At 38.4% G+C, this 25995-nt stretch overlaps 2 protein-coding genes across 8 annotated transcripts in view; both read left to right on the forward strand.

Annotated features, from left to right (window-relative positions):
* LOC125897356 (adhesion G protein-coupled receptor F4-like) overlaps positions 1–25995 on the forward strand; it is an 88771-nt gene that overhangs the window by 37477 nt on the left and 25299 nt on the right. For 2 of the 7 annotated variants that reach the window (XM_049590656.1, XM_049590651.1), the window contains 9 exons: positions 1971–2171; positions 2341–2478; positions 2589–2782; positions 3480–3650; positions 5834–7219; positions 7908–7949; positions 9807–9857; positions 9948–10014; positions 11871–12290. In XM_049590656.1, the coding sequence (XP_049446613.1) occupies positions 1971–2171; positions 2341–2478; positions 2589–2782; positions 3480–3650; positions 5834–7219; positions 7908–7949; positions 9807–9857; positions 9948–10014; positions 11871–11929 (2309 nt within the window). In that variant the 3' untranslated portion in view covers positions 11930–12290. Of the gene's footprint in view, positions 1–1970; positions 2172–2340; positions 2479–2588; positions 2783–3479; positions 3651–5833; positions 7220–7907; positions 7950–9806; positions 9858–9947; positions 10015–11870; positions 12291–25995 lie in introns of those variants that run through there. The other 5 variants (XM_049590654.1, XM_049590657.1, XM_049590653.1 and 2 more) reach the window with 5 other exon arrangements.
* The window catches only part of adgrf8 (adhesion G protein-coupled receptor F8), a 122970-nt gene that overhangs the window by 26376 nt on the left and 70599 nt on the right, over positions 1–25995 (forward strand). The window lies entirely within an intron of this gene.

A 25995-nucleotide genomic window follows, 5' to 3' on the forward strand; every position in this document is an offset into this window, starting at 1 on the left:
TTAATTCCCTCCCTTTCTTCTTCTGTAGCCTTTTTCCACTGCTTTCTTAACTGTCTCCTTTCCTTAACTAACTTCTCTATTTCTCTTTGCCGCCTAGACTAACCTGACTGTACCCTCTCACCCCTCTTTCTCTCATGCACCCCAAACCTCTCTGCACCTCTCTCCTCCTCCTCCTCCTCCTCCTCCTCAGTGACAGTGTTACTAATATCCTGCAAACTGTGGTTTTTGACCTGTTGCTGGACTTCATCCAACTGACTCAACTGACTTCTTAGGAAGTACTGATCAATGCGGTTACTCTGCCCTTTCTTTGCCACACACATCTTCTTTCCTTGATGAGTTCTGAGGCCTTTTATTGATGTTACTTTCTGCCAGCCACAAGGACAAACCTGAAGCATCTTGTTCTCGATTGTGCTACCAGTAACCATAGCTGTCCAGAGACATAACATACCGCCACAGCAGGTGCTGTCCAGTCACATAATCAACTGATTCTGCCCTTCTGCGTATCATACTGCTGTGACTGGTGCCGTCCAGCCAACCAGCAGCAAAAGGTTTCATTCAGCCACGTTACAAACTGATGCAGCCCGGCGGTGTATCATACCACTGTGAAAGCTGGCTTTTGGCATCAGTGTTTGCAAAGATCCTTTACAAAGTGGCAGTGTTTGACAACTTTAGGATGAGAACAGTGGCACAGTGGTGCAATGGTTAGCAATATCACCTCACAGCAAGAGGGCACAGTCCTACAGGGGTCAATTTTTGAAAACCCACACCGGCCCATACCCGTAAAGCTCAGCACAAGAACCAACCTGTTACCCGTCATTATGTCTAAGTCAAAGCCGTACCCACCTGCAAATGTTAATACTCGTACCTGTGATTTAAGATACACAGGCTACAGTCCCTCACATTAAGCTGCACTCGTCGGGATGGTGAAAACATTTTTTGCAGTCACTGCCAGGTTAGGAAACATCTTAGCATGCTCCTTCCACCACCATAAAACCTCAAAAGGATCCTCCTTGGGCGTCCTGAACTCTATGTAGGCTGCCACCTCATCCTCGAGCTGCAAAGTTTCATTGCTGAAGTCAGTGGTTGACAAATGTGACAATGGGGTCAAAGGTTCGACATGTGTTATTGACTTTCAAAACAAAAGGAACTGTGGCTTGATAATAGTGATTTAGATGTCAAAACATCACACATCGACTGCAGATCTTTTTCATTTGATTTATTCACAAAAATAAAAAATAGATTTTTGTTCTCATCCTCTGCCCGCCCATGTGTAGTTTATTTTTACCCATGCCCATACCTAACAATATAGCACTTAACCCGGTGCAGGACTCTGCAAGAGGGTTCTGAGTTCAAATCCTCTGGCTTCCTCCTACAGTCCAAAGACATGCAGCTTAATTGGTGACTCTAAACTGGCGTGAATGTGAGAGAGTGTGAGCACTTGTCTGTCTCTATGTCAGCCCTGTGACAGTCTGGCAACCTGTCCAGGATGTACCCTGCCTCTCACCTAATGGGAGCTACAGTAGGATAGGCTCCAGCCCCCCTGCACCAGGATATGGAAAATGAATGAGTGAATGAATGAAGACTTGGAACAGGCTCAATATTCTGATTGATCCATGCCAAAATAGGGGACGCCATCATGAATATTAAAACTATAAAACAAATTTTCTCCTGTTTTTTAACCCCCAAAAGAGAACACAAGACATGTGACTGACAATGCAGATGTGTGAGCGTGTTGTTTAATTTCAGTTGGATAAAGGTATCCACCATTCAATTCTTCTAAATCAAAGCTTACAGCACAAAATGTCTGTTCTATATCAAAAATATCTATATCAAAATCTTTATCTCTGCATATCTGATTTAGATTATTGCCCTACTTGTAATTTGATGGTGGTTTCTGTATATTAATATTGGTGTGGCAACACTGGCTTCCCATTGATTTGACATTAATTGATGGTCACCTTTAATTTCAGGACGTTATGAATGTACGCTGAAAAGAAGAGACAACTCAATTTTCAGACAGTCACATGAAATCAGAAACACATTCAACCCACCCCTGATCGAAGTGAAACCAGTCTCAATAACAGTTCAATGTGAGGCTGGAAAGGAACAGCTCCTGCAGTGTTCTGTCAACAGCCCCTATGAGGTTGAGTTTAAAGGATTGTCCACTACAGGTAAACCTGAAACACAAGTACCAAAAAGGAAATCAGCTATTGGAGAAAATTCTACGTATAAATGTAGTTCACAGACAATGATTTGATATTATGTGTATACATATAAATTATATTCTACTTGTGAAAGTTGCTAGTCTTTGCAACCTGAGTGCCTTTTTTTTCTGTTTAGAAACTGGCAGTGAAATCACGCATCCGTTTATAATGTCTGCCTCTGACTGTGAAAATGGGCAAAAGACGTTCACTTGTCAAGCGAAAAACCATGAAACATTTAACAAAACTATAACACTGCAGTTATTCAGAGGCACAGGTGAGTACTGATCCAGACATTACAGAGCATTCAGTAAGATTCAGGTCAAAATCATTCTTATTTAATTAGTATGTGAGTACTGAGAGCAAAACCTTTTTCTCTCTCTCTAGATTTTCTCTGTAACGATGACACATTTGGTGTTGGTAATAGAGGTGATAAGGCTACAATTCCCTGTGAAGAAGAAGAAGGGGAGGAAGGCAAGGAGGGGAACATCACAGCAGAATGTTTGCAAAATCGTACATGGGGGAATAAGCAAAAAAACTGCATCCTACGACAGGTTCAGGAGCTGCTTGAGCAGTCTCAGGTGACCTACTTCTCCAGTTGTTTCTAAAACCAAATGATGTCATCGACATGGGCAGATTTAGTGATGTGGGGGCATTGAGCAAACTCAGGCATGGGGCCTCTGTAAATATAGTAGTATCATCTTCAAAGTGTACTTAGATTTACTTATAATCTCTCAATGGTGGAGCTCAAACTTAACTATCTTGTAGTGCATGAAAAAGTTCAAATGAATTTATGAATGGATTTAACTACTTCATCATACCGCAAGATAGTTTAGTTTAATAATGAATTTGTTGGTCATGTATTTGGTGTGTGTATTATCTGAAGTAACCCGTATGATGTCAGAAAGATATAGCAGAATAAGGCTTCCCTCCCGCGTCACTGTTTACATCACACACTGAGCTTCACGTTTTGTTACTTGCTCACGCCCCCCATTGCCCCGAAAAAGGTGCATTCTGTATAAACAAAAGTAGGTAGGCAGCATTTTGCCGCACTTTGCTTTTATACTGCCAATGCTGAAAGAAGACTGATTGGGCTTTCCTGCAAATTTGCACAATTCCTATCTAAAAGGGGCTACTGTGTCACACTGCACCACATCTGTACTACTCCCAGTTGTCAATGAAATCCAAACACAAAACACAGAGTAACTTTAATTTGATGTTTGAGATAGTGTGTGATACTAACACTTTTGTTTTGTCTGTTTGTTTTAAATCTCACAGTTCTTGAATAACAATTCCTTACCAGTATTCTTGGACCAACTCAGCAATGTCACTGTCAATTTCACCAACGAAGTGGTTGCATCTCCTTTAGACATCAGTGCCATTGTTGATATACTCAACAATGTAGCCAACGCGTCACTTGCTATCCCAATAAATGAAACTTTAATGGAGGTATGTGAATTAAGTCCGTTTCCACCAAGCAGTCCAGTTCAGCTCAGTGCAGTTCAGTTGTGTTCGCAATTTTTTCGCTTTCCACTGTCAAAAGTTGTGGATGGTACCAATGGAACTGTTCTCTACCATGCACCATTTCTGGTCATCCCTCTGTTGGGGTATCTACGCTGCTGTCTGTTGATTGGTCAAGAGCGGACAGTCACTCTTGCTCAGGGCTGATTATGTAATCTCTTTTCATACAGTGGCAGGTCTTACAAATATGAGTAAACTATAACTAGAAAATGAAAGGATGTTTTGCTGCTTTTTGCAGCAGCTGTAGACTCAGAAATAACATAATTAACTGGGCTGTCTGCTGGCAACTTTTAAGGTGAAACTTTTAAAGTTACTCATGAGTTGATGAAGTGAATTCATCAACACACCATATATTTCAACATGACAACTTTGACCATACATTAGTTTTTATTGTCTCTAATGTCAATGTCAATGTCAATGTCAGCTTTATTTATATAGCACCTTTAAACAGCCAACGGCCAACCGAAGTGCTTTACAGTTAAATAAGCAAGAACAACAACAACAACACACAAAAAACATTTATACAGTGAAATATAACAAAGGGAAAAGACCAAATAGAGGTGAAGTGAAGAGAGCACTGGAGTTATGTGCTCGCGTTTCTTTGTCCCAGTTTAGGAGACGGGCTGCTGCATTCTGAACAAGCTGCAGGCGGTTAAGCTCTGATTGCTCAATGCCGACGTACGCAATGACATACACTTTTAGTGATTAGTGGATCTTTAAGAGTTTAAAAAGATATATTAATTCCGACCAGATTATGTGAACTGCATATATATTCTAATCCTCACTTGGAGAAAAAAAGCGCTACAGAGCATCATTCCTGCGGGCTATAGGAACACTACACCCCTGTGCTTGCCTGAGAGGGACTGAATGCACAAACCCACTATTTTTGAATATTCCATCGACAGTGTTTGACCAGTAATGCATTTCTAGTAACACATTACAGTAATAATATTACTTTTTCAAGTAATGAGTAGCATAACTAATTACTAATGTAATTTCAGAAATAATATTACAGTAACACCAAAGCCAACTAACACATCACAACGATTCTTTTGTTATCACCCCACTACTGAAATGAAACACATCAGTGGACTCATTTTTGTGATCGCCATGCTGCACAGGCATGTCACAAAGCATCAAGCCAGTTTGGAAGATGAAAACACTTACCTTAGAGGCTGGACATATTTACATTACTTTGATTTTGTTGGGAGGAAAGATGATAAAACACTGCTGCTGAGGGTAGTCAAAAACTCTTTCCACTGTGAAATACACATCCTCAAACCTCTGGTCTGAAACACCTACTATGAATAACAGAGCAACAGTGTGAAGCTCCAGGAAATCCACTCCACCAAAGGTGTGCCCTCCTCATTCGTGGACATTGGCTGTAGCTAAACAACCAAAACTGGATTTTAATTGTGGGCAGCTGCAGCTAGAAAGAAGTAATGTAACTGATGGTTGGATATGTTGAGGATGAAAAGGTTGCTCCATGAGTGACTCTCCATCTTTCAGGCAGAGCCTTAGGAAAATACCAGTCACAGACAACTAAAGACCTCCAGGTAAAAATAAAATAAAATAAAATAAACATTCACACAGAGGCACACATCTGAATTTTGTGGAAGTACGCAATTACTAGTTTAAAAGGGTGTAACGGAAATGTAACATAACGAGTAGTGTAATGAATTACTTTGGGCAGGTAGTAATTACTAAGGTAATATTATTACCTTTGAAAAGAGTAATGAGTAATATATCACATTTTTTGAGTAAAAGCCCAACACTGCCCATCAAGAGAGACTCTCAGTCAAGCCTGTTCTTTTTTTGAACGAGGTGCAGACTTCCCTGTGTGTCAGAGGTTCAGAGGAAATACAGTGAGTGCCGGATGGAGCAGTGAGTGGCAACAACCTCATCCACATTTAAGAGTACTGTTTGCAGTGAAAACCCTAAACAGACCTAGGGTCTAGGTACCATGTCTGAAGGGTTACTTTAGGTTCCAAAGGTACCATACTGAAAGTGTTTGGTGGAAACAGGGCTACAGTCTGCTAAGGTTTACACCTGTCTTAAACAATATACACTATCTTTCACATGATCTAATATCTTCTTTCCCTTCAATATAGGATGTCCTTTTAACTGTAGGTATCCTCACCTCAAGTGGATCAAGGGACTCATGGAACTCTCTCAACGCCAATGACACCAGAAACATCTCGGAAACAAGCAGCCCCACAGCCAGAAGCGTCAGCTCAACATTATTGCAGTCTGTTGAGGACATAACAAAGGCCCTTACCAATGACTCCTTTAATATTGACACACCTTTTATTCTCTTAAACAAAACCACATTCACAGACACTTTTAATGCTGATATTGAAATCTTGGATTCAGCCGTGGAGACAGACATACCAGAGTCTGATGGAGAAAATAAGTCCATCACTGTGATAACATTTGCATCAATGGAAAATGTACTCCCTGCAAGAGATGAAAACAATTCAACCTCTAACTTCATCAATGGGAGAGTTGTACTTGTTTACTCTGATGGAACTGTCAATAATGTTTCATTCACTTTTGATATTTTAAACGATACTTTGAAGAAACCTCAGTGTGTTTTTTGGAACTTCAGCCTCTTTGATGGTCTCGGGGGATGGGACGATGAGGGCTGCGAGCTGGTAGACGACAACAACACTGTCACCTGCAACTGCAACCACCTGACCTCGTTCTCTATGCTCATGTCACCCTTCAGTCCAAATGACCCTGTGTTGGAATTTATTACCTACATTGGAGTTGGAATATCCATGGCTTCCTTGGTTATATGCCTCATAATTGAAGCTGTCATATGGAGAAAAATAAGAAAGAACAACACCTCTTACTTACGCCATGTTTCCATCGTTAACATCGCTGTGTCTCTCCTGATTGCAAACATTTGGTTTATTATTGGAGCAGCCATTTCAGAAGCAGAAAAGAAAGACCGATCAGCATGCAGTGCGGCCACATTTTTCATCCACTTGTTCTATTTAGCCCTGTTCTTCTGGATGTTTGCCTCAGCTCTGCTGTTGCTCTACCGCACAGTCAGTGTCTTCGAAGGGTTGTCCAAAAATTCTATGTTGGCAATTGGTTTCTCTCTCGGCTACGGGGCACCCCTCATCATTGCAATTATAACTATAGCTGTAACTGCACCCAACAAAGAGTACATCCGTGAGACTCCAACCCAGTTGATTTGCTGGCTAAACTTCGACGATTCCAAACCTCTACTGGCCTTTGTGATCCCTGCACTGTTAATAGTGGTGATAAACCTTATAATACTATGTGTGGTGATTTACAAAATGTTGAGGAGAAGGGCTGTGGGAGACGCTGCACAAGCAGCTGAGAGGAATGTTCTGGTGGTCATTATCAGGAGTTTGGCTGTCCTTACACCAATTTTTGGATTAACTTGGAGTCTGGGAGTCGGAACTATGACCAACCCACACAACAAAGGAATCCATGGTTCATTTGCATTCTTCAATTCACTGCAGGTAAAAGGGTAGTTAATAATACTGATCAGTATATCACTGTATACTGTGGTAAAATTATTCTATGGATTTGAATACTGGATTTACCTTTTGTTACTGGCTATGTTTACATGCACACTGATGTTCCACTATATTCCAAATATGACAATATTCTGAATTTGATGCAGGTCATGTAAACAGCATATTCCATTTTAATATTCTTAATCAGGCCTTCTTCTGAATTTAACATTTTTCATATAAGAAGTGGGGTATTCTGATATTATTCAGGTGTTTTATTACATTATCTCGACATGTATACAGCACATTCAGAATGTGCACCTCTTGGGGTTTTAACTGTAGTTTGCTACACACGGCCTCTTGTCTGTCTGAGCATTGTCATGGATATGTTGTACACAAACCAACTCACCAACAGTTTGTAAGGCTGGTGTATAGATGCATGCCCAAAGGAAAAGCCCACATTTCTGATCTGGAGGAGAAACACATCAGCTTTTAAACATTGTGAGAGATTAGGATATCAGCAGGTTTTTGGATATGCGCCAATATTGCAACTACAGTCTTTTAACAAAGGTGGTTAAGAAGAAAGGGAGGCTGAGTTGTAAGTAAATGGGAGCAGTAGTGGAACAACCAATTTTGTAAATGTACTCAATGAAGCTCTCCTAAGTGATGCTACTGTGTGTGTCTGTCTTTGAAGGGATTCTTCATTTTGGTGTTTGGAACGCTGTTGGACAAAAAGGTATGTATATCTCTATATTCAAAAGTTTAATAAACTGCTGACTTAATCAATGTATAGAATCCACTCACAGCTAGAATCCACATTTTTCATTTTTCTGATGTTGCGTTGCTGATGTTTATTATATCAATTTCCTGCTGAAAAGTAGACATAAAGTAATGAATTTGATGAGCTCACCTCTAACTGGCTAAATACTTGTAAGGGTGTACCCCAGGGTTCTGTCTTGGGCCCATTGCTATTTTCAATCTACATTAATAGTCTATGTCAAAATGTGGATACTGCCAGCCTTCATTTTTATGTGGATGGTACAGTCATTTATTGTGCTGGGTCTCTCATTATGGAGGCTGTGGCCAAACTGCAGACTGGCTTTAAATGCTGATAAAACTATGATCATGTATTTCTCAAAAGCAAGAAACACGCCTGTAAACACTCTTGATGTTCTTACTGCACGGGAAAAGAAGTTAGAACTAGTCTGTTTTTACAAATATGTCAGTATTTAGCTGGATAACTCCCTTTCTTTTAAACCTCAGGTTGATCATCCTCCTAAAAGGCTGTGGCTGAAGTTAGGGTTTTATTTCAGAAACAAGTTTTCACCATTAAGGCCAGAAGAAGAATAGTCTCTGCTATGTTTTTACCAGTTCTGGATTATGGTGATTTGTTGTACATAAATGCATCTGTATTTTAGATATTGCATAGCATAGTGCAGTGAGATTTGTTACAAATTGAAAAGCCCTCACTCATTACTGTGCACTTTATTCCAGGGCTGGTTACTGATATTTGTTTATTTGTAAAGCCATACTGGGGAAACTCCCATCATACATTTGCACCTTGATTGAGCAGAGATCTGGCTGTAGATGTTGTCTGAAATCTCAAGATCTAGTCCTGTCTATTCCCATTTCACAGACTGAGCTGGAAAAAAACTAACTTTTATGTGCTCTGCTCCCCTCAGTTGGCATAGCCTTTAAAAAAAATTGAAATAAAATTGGTCTCTGCCTGATTTTAAAGGGCAAAAGAGTGAATGATTCGGATGGTACTTGTGACTGTACTGCCCTCGCCGAGGTGTAGCAACCCCAACTAGGCAGTGAGTTAAACTCTCCTATAGTCTTGATTGGAGTTTATTCAATTTCTCACATGTGATGACAATGAGACCATGAGACATTGATTGCAGTGACCGTGCATGGTGTTGTAATATTTCTACATGTTACTGAATATCTTATCTCTGTAATTTATTCTGGTTATTGTTTGATCTCAACAGGAGTTACCTGGTTAAACTTGGGTTGAAAATAAAACAAAAAAGAGAATCTCCAGAAAGTATTAAGCAGATCACACTTAAGGACATTATAACAGTAACTATTTTGACTTTACTGAGATCTAGAGATAATATCTTCATTTTAAATCTTGAGTAAAAGCTCGCACAGACTAAGCTGACATTCAGACTGAAAATTGCACTGCATTTAAAAAGAAAATGTATCTGTGGATGTAATGTCAGTGGTTCTTACGTAAAAGTGAAATATCTATGAGTCTGAAGGCTTATCAGCAGGCCCACATGGAATCTGTGCCCGCAGAATTCCGACAACACCTGTGCAGATTTTTTCCGACAATTCAAATGAACAGAGATGCTATTTTGTCTGTCACATTAGAAGCCTCAAAACATTCCACTTCCTTCTTCATTTTGTATCACTGCTGAAAACAGTAAAAAAAAATTTTAAAAAATGAAAAAAAAATCTGCAGATTCCATTTGGATTTGCTTACCAGATGCAAAACCCTGCACAGCAGTTTAGAAAACTACTGTATGTGAACTCCTGACCCTCTGAACAAAGTTGATTGAGTTTTGTGTGTTCATTTTAATTAACTTTTCAGGTGCGGTCAGAAATAGCAGCAATATCACAAAGTTCCGGAACTGGGACAAGGGTAAGAACAGGTTTTTAAATCATGTCATTTTTTTGTTAGCAGAATCCAATATTGCACTTATTTATGTTTTTGCTTTTATTCTTGTTTAAGAGCACCAGTGCTGGAACCTCATCATCAAGTGGATTAGGCTTTTTCCGAAACTGGAGAAGAGGAAGAGGTATAAAAACATTTTTTATTATTTGCACTAGAGGCCTTTGTTAACCCCTCCAACATCATGCTGCCAGATGGTGTCCGTTTGAAGTGCCACCAGGTCACAATGTAATTTGAGGAGCTGGAAAGTGCCCATAGAGACCATTAACCCTTTGGTAGATGGGTCCAAAAAACACTAAACTTTCCTCCAGGAGCTAGGTGTTTGCTTCCAAACCATGATTTTTCTTTCTAAACCTAACCACCTAACTGCTTTTGTTGTCTAAATCTAACCACATGCTTTTGTTGCCTGAACCTAACCATGTACCTTTGTTGCCCATACCTACAAATGCCTTTGTTGCCTAAACCTAACCACGTGTTTTTGTTGCACAAGGAAATACATTTAAATATGAGGTCTTTAAGCAACATTGTAACTGTATTTTGAAAAAGACATTTTATCTCAAGAGCAGATAAATAGTCTGTGAAACTGAAAGTGTAGTTTGAAAAGACACAATGCAGGTAACAGGTGTAAGTAGACAAAGCGTCCCAAAACATCAACAGCAGATGCACCCAGGATACTTAGCAAGTCATATGTAAATGTGAAAGTCTACTGACCAAGCAGTGATATTTTACAAGTTGGGAGTGAGAACACGTTGGCTTTGGCGATCATCTGTCTTTTACTGTATGCCACTAAGTACGTCAAAGTTTTCACTTTTATGATAAAATATCTTAACATTTGTCACATGTATTGACAACATTTTGGTAAAAACATTTATGTTTCTTAGAGTAACTTAATGTGTTATGTAAGGTGGTGTTCCCCTGGTTTTCCATGTTGTGCCACCATCTCTCACTTTCACTTTGTACAGTACTTGCTAATGTCCTAATTAGCAAATGTTAGCAGGCACACTAAACTTAGATTATGATTGTGCTAAACACTGTCCATTACATTGTTCAGAATGCAATTACTAGCTCCACAATAGGAAAACTAGTCCAGTCAACCACTGACTTGTAATTTCATATTTTAGATAAGGGCCATAATATTCCCCACGTAGCAGAAAGAACTGCTGTGGAAACATCCCAGTGGCAAAATGGCTGAAAATCCTCCATCACTAGCAGTTACATCTAAATATAACCCAAATAAAACTATTATAATTAATTCAACTTATTTCTTTGTATGGACATGACCCACACTGCAGTCAGCCACCAGGGCGTGATCATGATGTTTTGGCTTCACTTTTGGGGAGCTGTCATGATGTCCATCTTTATATACCCCAGGGATGACATTTTCTGGAGGCCAACAGGAAAGTAAGCGTCACCTTGGATCCCTCACCAAAAAGCCTATGGGATTTTTCCATTGAATTTTGGATTATTGTGGAAAATAAGCTCTGTAGCAAACAAACGTTTTAGATCCTAACATGTTTTGTCCAGCAAGATAACTTTTATGATTACTGAAGCCTTAATGCAATCGCCAGAATTAAAAAGCTAATGCAGTTGGCAGTTGCTTATTGATTTACATAACCATCAGGCTCAGGTTGTACAGATTTTAGGCACATGAAGCATTTGAAGATACTCCAAGAAAGAAATGACAAAACAATAAGCAAATATCTAAAAAAAAACCAAAAAATTAAAACCCATTTAAAAAACCTACTGACTTCAAGACGAGGGAAACAGGAGTGCTAAAATGCTCATTTCACACATTTCTGAGTTTTAGGACACATTCCTGGGGCACTCTAGGGGAGATCCATCTTAGACTAACACAGTGATACTAAGATGTTAACAGAAGATGTTAACATGCTGACCTCATTATTGAACTCAAAGCTTACTATTAGTTGTCATATTGTTATGCCACAGACTGAATCACTTTGTCACTTTTGTTTTGTTTTTCAGATGGTTACAACTTATCATCCACTGCTTCTGGTGTATCTCACTCCTTCACCAACACATGACGAACTTTGCAGACAGCTGGGGTCAGTTAGAAAGGCAAACCAGCTGTTACACAAAAGTTGATTTAGTTATTAGATGTATGAAGGATAGATCTGAAGTCTACTGTAGCATTAGTCAGGCTTGATTTGTGGAAAATCAAAGATATCAGTAATACAGTCATATCTTGAAAGCTGTATTTTATTAAAGCACTGCTTAGAATAACACTATGTTATACACTCTTGCAAGGATAGAATCATATTTATTAGTGTTACATAATGAATGCTGGATGTACATTATTAATTGCATTGTAGTAGAGCCTGCTAATAATTGTTTTTGACAATAAGATTTTACATTTGATGTCTTGTAAAAGTGAATACATTTGCACTTTGCAGTGTGTGTGTGTGTGTGTGTGTGTCTGCGAGCCCCTGGTGGGCAAAAAAAGCATTATCGAAACTAATCTAAAAGAATTCCACATCATTCCGAGCAACTGGAATCACATTGCGCTTGATAGGCACTCCTGGAAGACATCTGCTGCACGTCACAAAGCTGAACTCTGCCAAGCCGCAGAGATGGGGTCATCCCTATGTTCCCCGGGTTCTATGTTCCCCGGGTTCTATGTTCCCCGGGTTCTATGTTCCCCATTTAACCCTGCAACAAAGGTTCTGTGTTCCCCGCTTCCACAAAAAAGGTTCTATGTTTCCCTTTTACTAAAAAAGGCTCTATGTTCCCCGCTTATCCAAAAAAGGCAGGAAACATAGCAGTTGCATTAACATGTTGTTTTAACATCTCTAAACACACACACACAACGGAACATAATGGGGAGAAATTACAATCAGAAACTTACCCTTTGGGCGATCTGTGGTGGGCAGTCTGGGCAATTATATCCTTTAGAGAAGGTTTTTTAATCCAGCCGTTCAATGCAGTGTTTCAGTCAGTGCAGATTTCTTTGAGCAGCCAAAGACCAGCTGGTAAGAAAAGAATAATTATCATGGCCGAAATAAAGATAATAAGCTGTTAAGTGCAGCTTTTATTCTGGAACTCTGTTCAGTAAATCCACGATGATTACTTATTAGTTTTGTGATAAAAAATAAATGTGTCTATGTTGTTGATCACGGATGTTGATATCACCTGTTCAGTTCGGTCCTTCGACCAATCAGATACTCAGATTTCTTCCTCTCTTGTTTTTATGACGGTAGCGTCAGGAGCAGCCAAAGACCACCTGGTGGCAAGATAGTTATCTACCAGTTTTCATAAACAAAAGAATATTGATCATGGCCGAAATAAAGATAAAGATAAATAATTATACAGTTAATGCGTTTCCCCGTTTGCTTATGGGTACAGGGAAACATGTATGAAACACAGAGTTTACATAGTTTAGTTTATTTAAAGGGCCAGTGTGTAATATTTGGCATGGTTTATTGTCAAATCTGAATCTGAATATTCTACCCATTAATATGTTTATACAAGTGTATAATCGCTATAAAATAAAACTCGTTTGTTTTTTGTAGCCTTATAATTATGCTTTTAAATATATATGTATATATATATATATATATATATATATATATATATATATATATATATATATATAGCAAGGGCCTTGCTTTAGAGAGGTCGCCATCTTGCGCCGCCATGTATGTACAGCAGACCCAGCGAACAATCCAGCCAGCCAGAGAACGCGTTTCGCGTGTGTAAATGAACCAACGAAGACAGCGGAAGGAAGGAGGAAGGAGGAGGAAACAGCAGAGAGTGTTAGTAGTTCCTCGATAGAGAGTAGTGAAACGTTTTTTTTTAGTTATAAAGTTTGGCAGTGTGCCGGTTCTGTGTCAGTCGAAACTCCGGGCCCAACTCTGCCACTGACTGGCCAGTCTGACATTCTTCATAATACATAAAGAACGTTAGTGAAACACATAGGCCTAACAGAAACACGCGTTTGTTTGGGGACAAGTTAGTGGTCACGTTACTCGTTCCACAGGTGAAGGACTCCGGACACATAGCCTACAGTAAATACACCGGTTGTTAGTAACTTTTAACATACATGAGTCTTTGTGGCTCTTGTCCCCTAACTAACGCTTGTTTCTGTTTCACTAACGATATTTTCACCCCATTAAGTCACATTATTTCCTCTGTAAACCTAACGTTACAGCAGCCTACAAGCATGCTGTGTCAATAAATCAGCTCAGACACTGTTAGAAATGTAGTATTTAGCCTAATAACATCATGCTACAGCAGTGATAACGTCAGCTTTAGTCAAATGGCTCTAGCTCTCCCAGTCAATGTCATAAAGTCTGGACACATTTTCCCTGCATGTTAACATGATAATGGCTGTCTGCCAGTCAGTGGCAGAGTTGGGCCCGGAGTTTCGACTGACACAGAACCGGCACGCTGCTGGTTCCCGAACCTAATTATTAGGCTACTTACAATGGCATGAAAGACAATCTGATATTCTGTTTGTTGTTGGTTATTTCCTTAAAAACTACGACTTTATTCTTGTAATATTATGACTTTAATCTCGTTAAATTATGACTTTAATCTCACAATATTTCGACTTCATTCTCGAAATATTACGAGTTTTTTCTCGTAATATTTCGACTTTATTCTTGACATCTCCGATTTTTTTTTTCTTTAATGTGGCCCTAATACTCCGTCGTAGAAAAGTCATAGGAAGAGAAGCTTGTAGGTTTTATCTAAACAGAGTTATTTGGGTAACACTTCATAAGTCAGCCCGCGTTTTAGAGTGTACCTCTCGCCCACTTTCCCGGGAGTTAGCCTATAATTCCCGGGAACTTACATGTACTTTCCCGGGAGTTAGAGCATAATTCCTCCCGGTCACTTACCACATACTCACTTGACCGCGAGGCATACTCTAACTCCTGGGAAAGTATGTGGTAAGTGACCGGGAGGAATTCTGCTCTAACTCCCGGAAAAGTAGGCTATGTGCTAAGTGACCGCGAGGGATACTCTAACTTCTGGGAAAGTATGTGGTAAATGATCGGGAGGAATTATGCTCTAACTCCCGGGAAAGGGAGTTAGAGCATTTTACACTTTTGTTCTTGGTTTTCACTCAGGTTTAAGAATGTGAATATTACAAAATATGCATATAAAAACTGATAGATCAGCCTGAAACACACTATATAGGAATATGTAAACTTGTGAGTAGTTTAGTTTAAGTATTACTCTTTAAAATGTCTTAGGCAGGCCAACACACAAACTCACTGTAACTCCTTGTGCACCAGCATATATCACTGTCAGTGCAGCATATCATCATAATTATGTTTTTTTTCCGGGGATATAACAACTTCATCAGCCTCCTTCAGACTTTGCTCCTGAACATAAACATCTGCCCTTTCAGCTGCCATACAGTGCTGTGTTCTGCTGTCTCTGGAGATGGCATCATTTGCAAGACCACAAGAGGGTGCTGTTAGATCTCTAATGAAAACAGTTTGCTGTAGGCATATTGTGACTTGAGGTAACATTTTGATAAATGTAACAGTAAGGTGCACGGTTATAATAATACTCACATCAATATTTATGTTGCATACAATTTATATGTGAAGATTCAGGCTTGTTGTCTTAGTTTGCATTTAGAGTTTTCATTTAGATGCAGCTGTAAATCTACCTAATGTACAGTGAGACAGATAAACTACAGGCCACAAGAGGCTGACTGATGCTCAGAGCTCAAGTACTGAATGAGGAAATAGAAATCCTTACCTCCTCTGTAAAACTGTTTTTTTCTGAATTGGAGTCTCTTTTAGGTCCAGTGTGTAGGATTTAGGGGGATATACTGGCAGACATGGAAAATAATATAATAAATATGTTTTCTTTAGTGTATAATCACCAGAAAATAAGAATTGTTGAATTAACCATTTATACCTACACAGGGAACAGGTCCTCGTCCATGGAGATCCCTGTGTTGCACCACCATGTTTTTACAGTAGCCCATAGCGGACAAGCCAAGCACTGGCCCTAGCAATGCATTCTCATCCTAACTTGGTTTGCTGCTGCGCAATCGTGTAAGGTATTTATGATAGGCCCAAGTGCACACTGTAAGGCGCCCTAGTCACTATAGGTATGAAGCACACACACACACACACACACACACACACACACACACACACACACACACAAATGGAGTTTTAGGCATACATATATGTTACCAACAATGTGTCTTACTGCCGCTTTAATGTTATATCCACTTGCAGGTGTACCCAGCTTGATCAGTCTTGAGAGACTTTGCATCTAAACTAGCTGCTGTGAATCGTATCGTCTCCTTGCATGATTAAAAGGATAGTGCACCCCAAAATGAAAATTCAGCCATTATCTACTCACCCATATGCCGAGGGAGGCTCAGGTGAAGTTTTAGAGTATTCATATCGCTTGCGGAGATCCCAGGGGAGAGGGGTAGCAACACAACTCCACCTAATGGAGGCTGGGCGCCCCAGATTAAAACGTCCAAAAACACATAACTGAAACCACAGAATATTTCCAAACTGCTCATCTGTAGTGATCCAAGTGTCCTGAAGCCCTGACAAAAAGTTGTTTTTACACGTGAGTGAAGTCTACAGAGAGGCAGTTAGAGCTGCAGGCTACAATGAGGCTAAAAGCAGAGTTTAAATGACGTTTTTCCAAACAACTTTTTATGTCGGGGCTTCAGGACACTTGAATGCGCTGTCTTGACGTCAAATGCTTTTGTTTCATAACTCAGCTGAGTGCATTAATTTAGTCCACTTATTCATGAACTTTAAAACTTTAAGGTGTGTTCAACCTCTTTTGTAGAAATAAGATTCCAGCCACACCTAACTGCATTGTTAATTACTACTTACTCCCATTAATTTGGCAGCTGTCCAAAGGCTTTTTCAGTAAAAGTGCCATGCCTAAAACCATAGCTGTTCCTTTCTCAAATGCTTTTGGATTGACTGTAAGAAAGAGCATCATATATCAGGTAAATTGTCAAGGATGTCTAATTGAAAAAAGCTACCTGAAAACATTTCAGTCTGACTTTACATCACATCCTGTGATGTAAGCAGCAGAAGGCAGGTAGATCTGACACACTGAAGTGTATCTGTGCTTTTCCTTAGTGCTGCTTTTGACACACCTGACAACAACATGCGAATAAATAAGATATGATTTGGACCCTCACACTGTTCTAAACTGATGTCATTCATATAACACTCAAGGAAAATTTGTAAATGTAAGACTTTGACTAAATGTGTTTATGAGAGTATATGATAAGCAAATAAACCTTGCAGAGTTACATATGTCTTTATTGGCACATCCCTTTACTGAAAACATAATCAGTACAAAAAGAGAATTAACCATTTCAAAGGGGTTCCAACCCAAACCACAACCACCTGACAGACACACGAGGCTCTGACGTACATTTGTAGACACAAAAGAAAGACATTGCATTCACAATGCTCCAATCAACCAAGTATCTAGACTTGTGCCAAGAATCCAGTCACTTAATTTGCCAGACAGGTGTGTGACTCAGTATTCCAGAAAGTTGACTGATGGCCTTTTGAGCATGTTTGAATACTGGTGTCTGTATCAGGAGGCATACAGTAAAATGATCATCCACTCCTGACAACAGCCCATTTTGGAAGCTGGAAGACAATGAGAGGTAAACAAATAGATTATTCATTTTAAAACTTCACTTTTATCTTATACAGGTGGCTGATTACCTAGTATGCTTTCATGCAATCTTAAAGCATACTAAGTATGAAGTTCCTGAAAGCCATTCTTGAGTAACCTACAGATATCTTAAAGGTAAAGACTGTCACCTATTAGTATAGTCCTTAAGTAAAAGTCTTAGATATTTACTGTACTTAAGTATCAAAAGTAATTTATGGTATTAAATGTAGTTAAGTATTGACAGTAAAAATAGATGTAAATGATGTTAATAAAGAAGTTTATTTCTTCGTAAGATGTACACCACCCCCAGTGTTGGGCAAGTTACTCTCAAAATGTAATATATTATATATTACTAGTTACCTTCGTTTGAAAATAATAAGGCAATTTACTTTTGTGTTACACTGACCAAAATGAGCTCAGAAGAACGTACGTTCATTTTAAATGGATGAGGGTCATACAGTATTGTTTCACAGCAGATAATCAAAGCACAGAAACAAAAAAAAAAAAATAACGGGAGGCCAGCTCCGTACCCCCGCTGCTTTAGGGTGCCTTAGGGCGCAGAAGCAGAACGGGGTACATTGTAGACGCTGCAGGTGTATTAATGGAAACATACTGAATAATATAATAGTAATATAACGTGTTACCTCGTAACACGTTATAAGTATAGGTTATAAGTAGTGTTATAAGTAAGTAGTAAGTAAGTAAAGAGTTTTTTTTCACAACTTTAAAGGATTTAAAGAACAAAATCCAGTTTTTCTTCCCTACCACTCCATCATTCATTCATCTGTCCATCCCAAGTAAAAGTACACATTTTACTTGGGAAATATAGTAAAAGTAAAGTAGAAGTAAAAGTTGGCAGAGGTATATAAATTCAATTAAAGATATTCCAAAAACTTACTTAAGTACTGTAACAAAGTGTTATTACATATTAAATTACAACACTGACTGTAGAGACAGCAAAGATTTGATGTAGCTTGGATAGTCTTTACTACATTTAAAACCAAAGCCATTTTACTATTTAACAAATGAAAGCATGTGATTCCTTTCCTGAATGTAAAGGGAATAATTGGAACGCATTGATTTTTATATTTTCTTAATAAACACTAGATGTAGATTTTATAGGAGGAGCTTGAGCACAGTTTACATAAAATGCAGCAATGGGATTGCCTCTTGCCATTATGTTGTGATACTTCAGTGTGATATAAAAAAACAAGTTGTTGCTTTGGTCATATAAGTCTGTAGGAAAATAGTTTTTTGGGAGCTGCAGGGAATCATGTGACGGACCCTGAAAATTGCAGTACCACTGATTGGCCTCTACAAAAATTGGCTTCAAAGCCCACTACTCTTTCTGGGGGCCTAGTCCGCTTGGCTCTGTTGTCAGGCTTTAGAAAATCTAGCCTGTGATGGAAGACTTTGGGCAATGACAGGTCATTTCAGAGAGACCAGTTGTCAGTCATGTCAGTCACTGCTTATGGACTGCAGTGGAACTGTCAAACTGGACAGTACTGATGAAATATGAATCAAGATTAAAGTTACCCACTTTAATGAGAAAACTTTTTTGTTTTCATCAGCAACCCTTTTTTCCATGATGAAAGCTAAAAATAGATCTTGCCAATAAAAACTAAGACAAAATCTACGTTTCATTTTTGTTGAGGAGATGAGAGGTGACAAAAATGTTAGTGGTAGACTATCGGACACTGAGAGCCGAGAATGGCCGTGCTTGTAATTATGTTCAAATACCGCATGAGTGACAGGCTGATAAACTCCAGTAAACAGTCTGCACCAGGTTGTTTTGGTAGCCAGCAAAAATATTCCAGAGCAGTTTCAGTTGTAAATGTGACTTGTGAGCTGTAATTCAGCAGTAAATAATCAGTGTCTGACTTTGGATGGTGGAGCTGCTGAATGGATTTGTCAAATGAGTTAGTTGCAGCAGCCTGAACTCAGATCAGTTGAAAGTGTAGTTTTAAACACCAACTCTGTGAGAGGACACAAGTTTAAAACTCCAGACTAAGATGTTGCAGATTAAGAAAGAATTCAGAAGTTAATTACTTTATTTTTCTGCTTCCTAACAGTGAGATGGATAAGTCTAAGTTTAGAGTGAACCTGGGTACAAATCCCAGTTGTCTCAGATTAGTTATTTGTGGCTTCAAAGTTTTTGAGAGCATATATAGAGACATGTTGAGCTTTTCAAATGATGATCAGTAAGTAAGTGCTGGTAGATCACCCCTTAAACCTGTCCAGTACTGCTGGAGAGATGACAGTTTGTGTGTATGAATTATTTGTAGTTATAGAAAAAAAATGAAATGAAATTCTTATACAATCTGTCAACTTCATTCTAATTTCTGATACATGAATTAGCCCAACTGGATTAGTTTAAAGATTAAAAATAAAACTAAGACTAATTCTATAGATGACAAAATGAACACTGTAAATGCTTCACTTAAGAAACGTCACTGGACAACAACCATCCATAAATTACATAATGTTACATTTCAACAATGGGATATAGGTACGTAAGTTACATGTTACGTTAAAATAACACTGACTTTTGGTTTCATACGTGTCAAAAACTGCGACCTCTAGGGTGAAGGGCCTCCTCTGTTTTGTCTGGTCATATGTCACCAATTTCAAATGTCTTTGCGTCTTTCTACTACATGGACAGCCCAGTTTTGTAAAACACCATCTTTTCAGTTGTTGTATTTGTTGGCATTTTGATCCATTTGTCTCTTAATGTCACAAAGTCAGTCATAAAGAACTGATTGTTGGGGTGAAACTGAATGTGTAATGTGTATTTCTTATTGACACTGGAGATCTGGAATCCTGGTCCTGCCTCGTACTAGAACCTGTGTTGACACAAAAAAATTGATTCCTGCAGTTTTTCAACCAAGTTGTTCTATTTCCAACACTTCCATTGTTTTGAGCAAATTTGTAGGAACAAACACTTGAAACATTAAAAAAAGTGAATCTTTTCATTTTTCATGTTCAGTATGTGACATTATGTATCCCCCAAAACATCCCCAATACTGTGTATAATTAGTTGCCGATGAACTTCATTCTAAAGAGAAAAGACTGTATAATCCTTTGGAGAGACGTTACTTCTTCTATATGATATATGCATGATTTGCGTGAATGATCCCTGTATTTTCTTTTTTCATGGTATCAAAAGTCAAGAAAACTGACTGGATAAAAATTTGGGAGTTTATAGCTCTGTTGGAGCTTGTTGCTTGTTACTAAATAGTCTAAATAATGTATGTTGACTGATATCTGAGGGTTAAAGTACTGCCTTGGAGGTTTGATCTAAAACTCAATTTAACCCTGGATTACAGGTGACACCAGGAAACTAGGTTCAAACAAGTAAACAAGCTAATCTGGTTTTTAAACAAACAAACAAAAAAAAAAAGAAGTAAAGCTTGAGTAAAGCTTTTGTTCATATGCAGTGATGCTGAACAGTGAAGATATGCCAATGAGATGGCAGCATGCCCTCATACTTACGGAACCATCACAAGTTTCACTTACCGGAAAGGTTGGCCTGCTACATTTTTGGAATTGTTGGCTTCCTGGGAACATTCTGAAGGAAGTTTATCTACCAGCACAACTTCAAATAAAACCTTACAGTTTCCGGCATCCATGTTATCACCTGCTATCAGTTTGTACTTTAGATTTAAAGTGTGTTTTGTGGAGGAACGGACCAAAATCCCATCTGAACACTATGAGACATTGATTTCTTCATATAGGAAGCATCTTAAAAGCTGGCATTGCAAACAAAAACTTCTCCACCAATTATTAGATACATTGTAGTTTGCGTGTTCAAGACTTTTTTTCTTGTGTTACTCCTCTTTATTGCACATAACTTTTTTATGTTGTGATTTCTTTATCTGTTTTATTGAGTTAATACTAATGTCTGGTGTAATTTTCAAGTAAATAGCTGCATTTGAAATATGTGTTGAATACTTATGAGCCCCCACTGTTTGTATTGTCCAAAACATACCTAATACTGAATAGTTGTCTATAAACTGCACTCTAAAGAGAAAAGACTGCATACTCCCTTGGAGAGAAGTTGTTCCTTTATTGTGATATATGCATGATTTGGCCTTGGTTATTAAATGATCCCTGTATTTTCATTGTACATGTGAAAGAAGTCCTGAAAACTGACTAGATCAAAATTTTGAAGTTTATTGCTCTTTTGGAGTTTATGTCCTGTCACTGAACCCTACAGCAGCTCAAATCTTTCACCAGGAAACTGGGTTGAACAAGCCAATCTAGTTTTAAAAAAATAAATAAATATGTAAATGAGATGGCAGCATGCCCTCAAACTTAACAATCACAAGTTCCAGTCATCAGTTTGGTTGGCCTACTGCATTTTTGAAACTACTGGCTTCATGGGAACATTTTGAATAAAAATATCTACCAGCACAACTTCAAATAACAGCTTAGTTTCTAGCATCTGTTATCACCAGCTATCGGTTTATCCTACAAGGAAATTGGGATGTAATTTTTGCTGGCGTTGGTCTGTCTGTTTGTCTGTTTGTTTGTTTGTCTGCATAATAACTCAAAAAGTTATGAACGGATATTGATGAAATTTTCAGGAGAGGTGGATAATGCGACAAGGAACAGACGATACAATTTTGGTGGTGATCGGTTGAAGCAAACTGGATAAAATAATAAATATAATCTATCATCTGAAAGCCTCAGCAGCAATTCCAATGTCTAAAGACAGTGAAAATAGTGCCATCTGGTGGCCAGAAAGCATTTCTTGTTCTACTTGCTAAATATTGTTGTAATTCTAAAGTTGAAATTAATATTCTGTGTTGGAAAAAAACAAAGTGAAAGATACAAAAAAACGTATTATATTCTGTGTTGGTACAACATAAAAACGAAATAAATACACCACAGTGTCTTCATGGTGAAAGTGAATATACATATATATATATATATATATATATATATGATTTTCTTTTTTTCACTGTTGTTATTGTAGTTGTTATGTCATTTCAACAGACTTATTTCTTGATATTGAACTTTTTCTTCTTTTTACTATTTTCATTGCTGCTTGTAATTCCTGCTAGACATTGTCTCTTGTTATTTGGTTTTATGGATTTTTCATAATTGCATTGCAATTGCTCTTATATATAGCTATGTATCCCTCTAGCCTGTTGAATATGAACTTAGGGCATTAGAACGCTTAATGCTAGTCAACTGTCCCTGAATAAACAATGGTTTGATGATAATGATAATGATAATTGGTTATATGCAAATATTAAATCAACCTGATGCTTTGAAGGCACAACAATTCCATTGCCAATGAATATTAAGTTAGAAAATTACGTAACTTAAATTATATTTGCCAATTTAAAATAACTTTGCGGAAAAAAACACACCTACTTCAGGTTTTCTCTCTGAATAAAGATACAGATCGTTTTGTGCACCTGTGAATACATGTATGCTAGAGGTGGACATCGCCTCCAGTAGGAGGACCCAGGATACAATATTATCATGATACTCAGGTCATGATATGATATTATTGCAATATTGCGATACGCTGAGTATTGGGATATAATATATTGCAGGATATTGTGATTTATTAGCCATTTTCCTAATATCTTAAAATTATTTCCCATAAGGAAAACTTTGTTAGCATCAGTTTTACCTCATGATATAATGTTTTCAGTCTTTTCATTTGAATTTAATCATCTGTATTGCAGCAAAATGTGATCCAAAGCAGACAGACTGACCAACACCATCATAAAACCTGTCAGAAATGCTGCATACATCTGACAAACTGAACTGTTGGCAATTTAATGCCCTCTGCTAGGCCAGATTGTGAGCTAAACACTTCACACGCAGGTGTCCCGCTAACTGGATAGCAACACCCATGTTAGAGGTGTTGTCTGTTACAGCAACAAGGTTTCTGTTGGCAATCCCCCATTCTTGTGTGTGTTTTGCAGGAGGTCTGCAATGTTTGCTCCAGTGTGACTTTGTATTAAATCGTGTATTGCTCTATTTTGGAGAATGTAAGACAGCAGTCCTCCTTTCCTTCCCTGTTAAAAAATCCAAAATAAGTCCAGGCATTTCATTTTATTATTATTGGGGTTTTTGCAATTCTGATTTCCTTGTCCGCTGCCTCCATTTTTGTTTTGATGAACTTCCTGCCAAATGCTGACTGAGACTTCTACTGACCTCACCAGGAAAAAAAAAAAACATCAGCATCATCTAGTGGGTCAAAGAAGCGATTGATTTTATTATTCTCATTCCAAAAATAGTATGCAACTTGGCCTCCATGCATCAGTACAATGTCACCATGCAAAATACAGCAGTACCATGCTGTATTAGCTGATTTTTTCCCCCCACCTCCAAGGTATGCATGCCTTGTGATTGATTTAGTAATAATTTGTGTTGCTTGTATTCTCTCTCTAGTTGGGATGGCGTTTCTAAGAGCACTGGGATACATGGTTGTTCTTCTAGTTATACACTCCACTCTGAAGAATTCAGGATACAGAGAATCTCTGAATGTATTCTTTGAGGTAAGAGTCATAATTAATATGACCTAACACACAAGGTTATGGTGCTCTACCATGAAATACTGCAACTGGTGTGATTTGACTACCTCATTAAACATATGAGATATATCACTGTAGTATGTTTAGTTAATAATTGACATTAGCTACAGTTACTGTTATATGTAGACAAAGAGAAGTACAATTCAACTAATCATTTGAAAAACTGATTATTCCAGGAACTAATGGGTTCAACTCACACTCAAGCCAGAGTAAAAAGAATGGGTGAGTCACGTGGTTAACTTTGGGAGCAGACCAATCTGCAAGCTCGTAATTGGTCTGGCAATGCCGGGCTCTCACATTTTGATAGTATCAACAGACTTTACAGTGGCTTGAAATCGTTTGGGCACCCCTGGTCAAAATGTATTTTACTGTGAATAGTTGAATAAGTAGAAGATGAACTGATGTCCAAAAGGCATGGAGTTAAAGATGAAACATGCTTTTCAACATGGTTAGTGTATTATATTTGTTTTGTACAATTTTCAAGTGGAAAAAAAAGAAAGGAGCCCCAAGCAAAAGATTGGGCACCTCAAGACTTTTGAGCTCTCAGACAACTTTTACCAGGGTCTCAGACCATAATTAGCTTGTTAGGGCTCTGGCTTGTTCACAGTTATCATTAGGAAAGACCAGGTGATGCAAATTTCAAAGCTTTATCAATACTCTGACTCCTGAAACCTTGTACCAACGGGCTCCTCTAAACAGCTGCCTAGCGCTCTGCATACTAAAATAATTGATGCCCACAAAGCAGGAGATAGAATTGCAGTTAAGAGGAACTGTGGACGTCAAGCTGAGGTCTGGAAGACCAGAAAATCTTTGTGAGAGGGCTGCACACAGGATTGCTAGAAAGACATCAAAACTCCTGTTTGACTGCAAAAGACCCGCAGGAAGATTTATTGGACTCTGGAGTGGTGGTGTACTGTTCTACTGTGCAGAGACACCTGTACAAATATGACCTTCATGGAAGAATCATCAGAAGAAAACCTCTCCTCTGTCCTCACCACAAAATCCAGCACCAGACATTTGCAAAGGAACATCTAAACAGGCCTGACGTCTGATGCATTTTAGAAACAAGTCCTGTTGACTGTTGAAGTTAAAATTGAAATGTTTGGACATGTTGTGGGTATGTGGTATGTTTGGGGAAAAAAGGGCACAGAATTTAATGAAAAGAACACCTGTCCAGCTGTTAAACACGGGGGTGGATCGATCATGCCTTGGGCTTGTGTTGCAGCCAGTGACACGGGGAGCATTTCACAGGTAGAAGGAAGAATGGATTCAATTAAATTCCAGCAAATTCTGGAAGCAAACATCACACCATCTGTAAAAAAGCTGAAGATGAAGAAGTTGATGATAGCTTCTACAACAGGACAATGATCCTAAACACATCTTGAAGTCCCCAGACTGAAACATCATCATTAAAATTTTGTAGGAAGAATGGGTGAAAATCCCCCAAACAAGAATTGGTTGGTTACAAAAACTGTTTAGAAGCTGTGACACCTGCCAAGAGAGGTGCTACTAAGTTTCCTTTTTTGTTATTTTAAAACTGTAAAAGGTTGACATATAAAAGAAATCTTGCTTAAAATATTGAAGAAGTGTTTCACCTTTAACTTCATGCCTTTTGAAGATCAGTTCATCTTCTATTTACCGAATTACTCACAGTAAAATGAAATTTTAACCAGGGATGCCCAAACTTTTGCATGCCACTGTATCACTCTAAAATGTGTCTTTTTCTGTTCGCTGAAGTAGGACCTATCACTTCCATATCTGATTATGTCTGTTTCATGTCTTCTCAGCTTCCATAAGTTCCTCTGATTATGTACTCCAAGTTGTTATCAACATCTCTGATGTGGAGCATCTCCAAACAATGTTGGGCCAACTCAGTTATCCATTACTAATCAACAGCACTC

This window comes from Epinephelus fuscoguttatus, linkage group LG11 (assembly GCF_011397635.1).
Source record: "Epinephelus fuscoguttatus linkage group LG11, E.fuscoguttatus.final_Chr_v1".
Classification (NCBI taxonomy): Eukaryota; Metazoa; Chordata; class Actinopteri; order Perciformes; family Serranidae; genus Epinephelus; species Epinephelus fuscoguttatus.